Source organism: Clarias gariepinus, chromosome 16 (assembly GCF_024256425.1).
Source record: "Clarias gariepinus isolate MV-2021 ecotype Netherlands chromosome 16, CGAR_prim_01v2, whole genome shotgun sequence".
Taxonomy (NCBI): domain Eukaryota; kingdom Metazoa; phylum Chordata; class Actinopteri; order Siluriformes; family Clariidae; genus Clarias; species Clarias gariepinus.
In genome coordinates, this window is record NC_071115.1 from 31710001 (window position 1) to 31716229 (window position 6229).

At 41.4% G+C, this 6229-nt stretch overlaps 1 protein-coding gene across 1 annotated transcript in view; it reads left to right on the forward strand.

The window, feature by feature from the left end:
• Window positions 1-5075, forward strand: part of LOC128544998 (protein FAM83F-like) — a 14795-nt gene extending 9720 nt beyond the window's left edge. The window contains exons 3-5 of the mRNA XM_053515314.1: window positions 901-1022; window positions 1112-2283; window positions 3492-5075. Of these exons, the coding sequence (XP_053371289.1) occupies window positions 901-1022; window positions 1112-2283; window positions 3492-3541 (1344 nt within the window). The 3' untranslated portion in view covers window positions 3542-5075. The remainder of the gene's footprint in view (window positions 1-900; window positions 1023-1111; window positions 2284-3491) is intronic.
• Window positions 5076-6229: the final 1154 nt, after the last annotated feature.

Here is a 6229-nt window from a genome sequence, read left to right on the forward strand (position 1 = left end):
TCTCTCTCTCTCTCTCACACACACACAAACACACACACACACACTTCTCTCTTTCCTTCTCTATTATCCTCCATCTTTTATTCCCCTGAACTCAAGTTCCCTTCTTGGCTCTGCAGTGGCTCACTCTGTAAATACCACTGGGCACGCCTGTGTGTGTGTGTGTTGAAACACACACTGCTTCATGACTAGCTTTCTTGCTGGATGTTTGTTTTACTGAGCAGTGTTTAAACCTCGCCACTAAGTGCGAAAAGACAATCGAGTGCAAAAGTCTGTGCCCCCTGAGGACATGTATACGGTGTGTGATCTCCTTTTTAAAAAATTTTTAAGTGTGGGTAGTCCTATTATAAAAATATAAACGTTTCATTCTGAATACTGAGGCATTTTTATTTTAGAATTCTTGAGGAACACACATACACTTCCACACTTTTCATAAAGTTCGAGATTGTTTGTACAGGTGGTCCCTGACAAGTTCTGTTCTTAGAGCACGTTTGTAAGTCAAAATTGTTCTTAAGTCCGACAAAGTGAGTCTTATAGGCCTTTGGCATGAATACACAATGGGAAGAATACCAATCCACTTGACTAAATCTGTCTCCTTTCCAGCGAGGGGAATCCCAGACAGCATTTTGTCTCAGAGCTGTTTTCCACTGTATTGGACTGTGAACTCTGTTCTGCTGAGGATTTCCCAAAATTAGGATTATTCACGATCATGACTGCTTCATCATCGTGCTCCCGGCTGATTCTTTAAATCTGGGACTCATTTCTCTGGTCACAGATTTGTTTAGAAGATGATGAGTTCTTCCAGTGATTGGTGTGTGTTAGAAGTGTACACTTGGTGACTGTTGCAATGAGAGTGTGAGTAAAATCAGTGCTTTTGTGTGTGTGTGTGTGTGTGTTTGTCAGAACATGCGTGTAAGGATGGTGAGAGGATGCGGCCTGGCTCTGTCCTTCGGGAAACTCCCGGGATCGATGTGCTCCAAGTACATGCTGGTGGACGGAGAGAAAGTGATGTTCGGCTCCTACAGGTCAGATCTCCACTTTATATATAAAACTAGAAACACAGACCGTTAACACACAAAGCCTGAGATCCTCATCCCTGTCTCCTCCCACGCAGTTTCACCTGGACCTCGTCTCGGATGAACCGGAACACCATCACCGTCATGTCCGGGCAGGTGGTCGAGTTCTTCGATCACGATTTCCGCGAGCTCTACGCCGTTTCCGAAAAAGTAGACCTGTACTACGAGTTCCACATTCCCAAACCCCCCAGACACACCATGCCCACACCGCTCCTGAAAGCTCCGCCCACTGCCACGCAGCCAGCTCTACCTGCATCCACCTCCCGCTTCCAGGTGTCTCTGGGGGACTCCAAACAGGTCAATCTCAAAGTCCCTGCTCACAAATATCACAATCCCAAGTACGCCCTGGTGGTGGGAAACAATTTAGGCATGACTGGATCACTGCAGGATCTGACCCGGCTCAGGGAATACGCCGGGAGCAGCTCAGACAGCAACATGGAGAAGTTACTCCACACCAGAAGGGGCACTAAAGAGTCATCCGACACAGCGTCTAAAGAGGAGATGAGTGAAAGTAAAGAAGATGTAAATAAATCACCGTTGTTTGGTTCAAAGAAGCAGCGCAGCTCCTTCAGGCTGTTTCTCAAAGGCAGGTCCCCCAATCAGAGCCCAGATTTAAAGACGACAAATCATAATCATAACATCTCAGATGTGAAAACAGCCAATCACAGCCAAGCAAAGCCAACCGATCAAGTCAAAGACTCACCGAAGCTGACCAACCGCCTCAAAGACACATCAAAGTCAGCCAATAACATCAAAGACACATCAAAGTCAGCCAATAACATCAAAGACACATCAAAACCAGCCAGTAACATCAAAGAGACGCCAAAGCCGACCAGTAACGTCAAAGAGACATCAAAGCCGACCAGTAACGTCAAACACTCCCCCAAATCATCCAATCACATGCAAGAATCACCAACGCCACCCAATCACATCAAAGACACATCAAAGCCGACCAATTATACGAAGGAGTCCCAGAATACCGCTAATCACGTGAAAGAGGTCCGCCCCGCGAACTCACAGATCCCCAACGGCAAACATGCTCCATCTTCTCCTCTGCAGGAAACACCCGAGAGTACGATCGTAGATGAAGTGGACGATTCGTTCGTGATCATCGAAAAACCAAACGTGATGAAATTTAAAAGCAAAAAAACCCCTAAAGCGCCGCAGAGAAGCATGTCCATGCAGGTCATCAGCACAGGAGCCGAGGAAGGTACGAGAACCCCTCCATCATCCAACGGCACCACACTTAGCCTGCTAATGCTAGCTACCGCCTGCATTCTTTATAAACTTTACAAGCATAAAGCCAGAACTTTACTCCAGAATCAGAACCTGGTGTTGCCTTAAGCATTAAGACTGTACAGTACAGCATGAGTGTGTTTCTGCGGTACACAAATACACATCACGATAAACTAGAGTTCTGATAACAGACTGGAGAGAAATTTCTAAAATAATCCTAAATATAATCATATTACCATAACCATTATCATTCCAGTTTAATACAGTAGAAAGCAGCGTTTATATTCCTGTATTTTGGATAAATGTATCATAATGTAGTTTAACACAATAACTCGTAATAACTCACTCGAAGGTTAGGAGGAAATCCATGTCATGTGTGTTTCTTTAGTGTTCATGTTAAATAACAGACAAACATGTTGCCCCCTGGTGGCCCGGAGCTGCTTCTCTGTCTGATATTAAATGGCGACAGTTTGCAAAAACTCAGATGGTTTAACACATTTATTATTTTTTATAAAAAGCTGCACTATTTATCCTTGTGTCTGAAATGACCATGAGTGCATTTAGAATTTATAATTATTTTAATATTATTTATATATATCAAAGCAGTATTTTTTAATTGTTGCTGCTAAATTTTTTTGTGCCATTTAAATTAATTTTAAATATATATATATTTTTTTTTACAAAATTATAACTATTAATAATAATAAAAAATCCTATTAGAAACTTTGGTTTTCAGAATGGAATAAAAATTTAAATATGTGCATGTCTCGTCTGTGCTAAAGCTCTCACGGATAAAATGAACAACAACAATAACTATAAAAAGTGAGTCTTTAATAATTTACATCTTCATTATGTTGTTTGTTTTCTTTTCCTTTTTACTGAACTCAAATAAGATTAGAGAATAAAAACAGCAGCAGCATGCAACAGACAAAAGCTGCTTTTTCCCAGAAACACACCCGATACACCCGATACACCCGGTACACCCGGTACCAAAATCACCAACACAACAAACTGGACCAAATTTCAGTTTTAACGGTGAACCGAGCTTGATACTAAAGTTCCAGTTCCAGTCCCAGTCGCGTGGGATCGTGTATAGTTTGTGATTTGAATTAAACTGGGGACAGACGGCAGGTTCCTCTGAGCTTTTCAGGGGAATAATGCAGCCTTTGTGTCTTTTTTTAGGCTTCAGAGGACAAAAGCGCAGCCAGAAGAAGACGTGCATTCAGTCCTGAGCTCAGCGGACACTCGACACGCGGGAGACAGAAACGCCGCAGTGTGTATCAGAGGGACAGAAACGCATCATGTAAATGTGTAAAGTGTAAGATATGTAGCAGAGCGGACCTTTATAGACTGAGGATCTCTTTTAAGTTTAAGAGAAGATCAGTTGACATGTTGCCTTGAAAATGTGAGACAAAAAGGTTGGACGTGAACAAAGGAGGTTGTTAACCTGATGGTCATGTGACCATGTGACTCACATGTGTTTCAACAAGAAGCTCACGGTTTTAGCAGTAATTCAGGAGTGTGTTCTTGATGACCTATGAAACACTGAGATGTGGTGTGTGTGTATATGTGTGTGTAAGTGTGTAAGGGTGTGTAGATGCACTGGATGGACAGCAGGACTGCAAGCAATGTACTTTTTTAAAAGACTTTTTAGTGACTGCAATTCAAACGACCTTTAGAGCCGCAATAAAGGTCATGCACTTAAGTGTTTGTGTCTCTTATATCACCTTAAATCCAATAAATCTAAACATAAACATGAAGTTAATATTTCCAGTGCTGATGTGTTTACAGGCATGTAGACGGTGTTTGTCCTGAGCTCAGTGTACATCCTGTAGGTGCGGCTCAGTTTCAATCCCCACCTTTGTTTGATTACTGAATTGCCACTGTACGTTTACGTCTCTCTCTCTCTCTCTCTCTTTCTCTCTCTCTCACATGACCCACTTACACTAATTCTGAACTTATCTCAATCAAAAATATCACAAATGAATATTTTTCACCCCGCATCTGAATTTCTTTCCTCTCTGAACTCGTGCACGGTTACTAGAGACGACATGACATGTAATTATTTCACTTTCTTTAATGTTGCGAAGTAATAAAAGGCAAGACGAGCGGCAGCTGGAGGTGACATGAGAGAGGAAGTGAAGGAAGCCGAAACTTCTGACCGCAAACAGTTTCAGTTTTGCAGAGCAGATCCACAGAATCTGTATAAAAAAAAGAGTCAGCAAAGAGAACGAGTGCAACTAAAACATGGTCACCTGCATTTGATCTTCACGTCGCGTTACAGTCATTACTGTAATCCAAAATAAACTGCTTTAGCAAAGCATGAGGTCAGGACCCCATACACTGGGCTGCTAATGGGACGTGTACAGTGGGGCCCGAAATATTTATACCCACTTCAACATGAGAAATAAATGGCTTTCTCCTGACAGTCACATGATTATTAATGATTGTGAACTACTGCCATCTTCAGAGGAAAAATATTACTACACATTTTTAAATGAGAGTTTTAGAAAAGGGCGAAGATACTGTAACTGTTTAAGTGTGTTTTTGGATCTCGCTATGAGCAGCTTTTCACTTTTAAAATGTTGTGAATCAATTAAAAGCTTAATTGTATGAGCATAATTTTACATTCTCACATTTTTAATTTAATCCAGATTTTTTTATTTAATATAAACACGATACTCACTAATACTGTGTGTAATATTATAAAAGTAAATTTACAAAGTTTATTCACTGTGCGAACAGATTTACTAAATAGTTTCATCAACTGAGACCAAAGCCTCACACATTCCAAAATAAATAAATAAATATATAAATTAAACATATTTTGCATTTTTTCTGGTTATTTGAAGATAATTAAGAACTAAAAGACGACCAATGCCATTTAAAATCTGATTAAAACTGTTTGTAAAATGATGAAACGTGTTTAATAAAGAACAGAATTAAAACTGCTCGGCACGGTGGTGTACTGGTTAACACTGTCTCCTTGCACCTCCAGGGTCCGGGTTCGATTCCCGTCTCTGTGTGCATGGAGTTTGCATGTTCTCCCTGTGCTTGGTGGGTTTTCTCTGGGTACTCCGGTTTCCTCCTACAGTCCAAAGACATGCAGGTTGGGCTAATTGGTGTTTCTCTGTAGTGTGTGTGTGTGTGTGCAGTGATGGATTGACACCCTGTCCAGTGTGAACCTCGTGCCCTACGTCCCCTGGGATAGGTTCCAGGTCCCCGCGACCCTGACTACAGGATAAAGTGGTATAGAAGATGAGTGAGATTAAAACCTCCTTAGCGCCGTAGGCGGTCCACAGCAGTGCTGTTTATTAGATTATTTCCACTTTGTTAAAAGAATTTCTTACAATAAATAATATTAATTCAATAAATCAATTTGACAAACGTTAGATGACGAAACAAGTGATTTAAAAAAATCTGAGTGTGTGTGTGTTAAGTGTGTGTGTGTGTGTGTGTGAGGGTTATATCTAACTCTACTCTGCTCCCAGGACTGTTATCAGCTCCATTACAGGTTCTGATCAGGGTGTGGATTCTGACACCTTCATTTTGACCCAGTTCACTGAATCACAGACGTGTTTGTTTGTAAACATCTAAAATTCCAGTTCAGAGGTCGGTTCTTCGTCTGTCACTAACTCAGTTAGTTGTATTTAATTGTTGTGGATTTGTCCTGATCTTGGATTGTTTTGTTCTTCGATGCGCTTCTCACATTTGTTGTCATAGCAACATATCCGTAAGCTTGAACCTGCTCGAGAGCAGCTTTATTTTATGTAAACAGGATTTAGGCTCCTGGAGGGTTATGATTGGTTGAAATGGCGAGGTCACATCAGATTGGTTAAAGAGCACGACTGACGCAAACTGACTCACGTGGGAAAGGAAAAGTATATGCCCCCCTGCCATGGACTGACCCCCCCCCAACA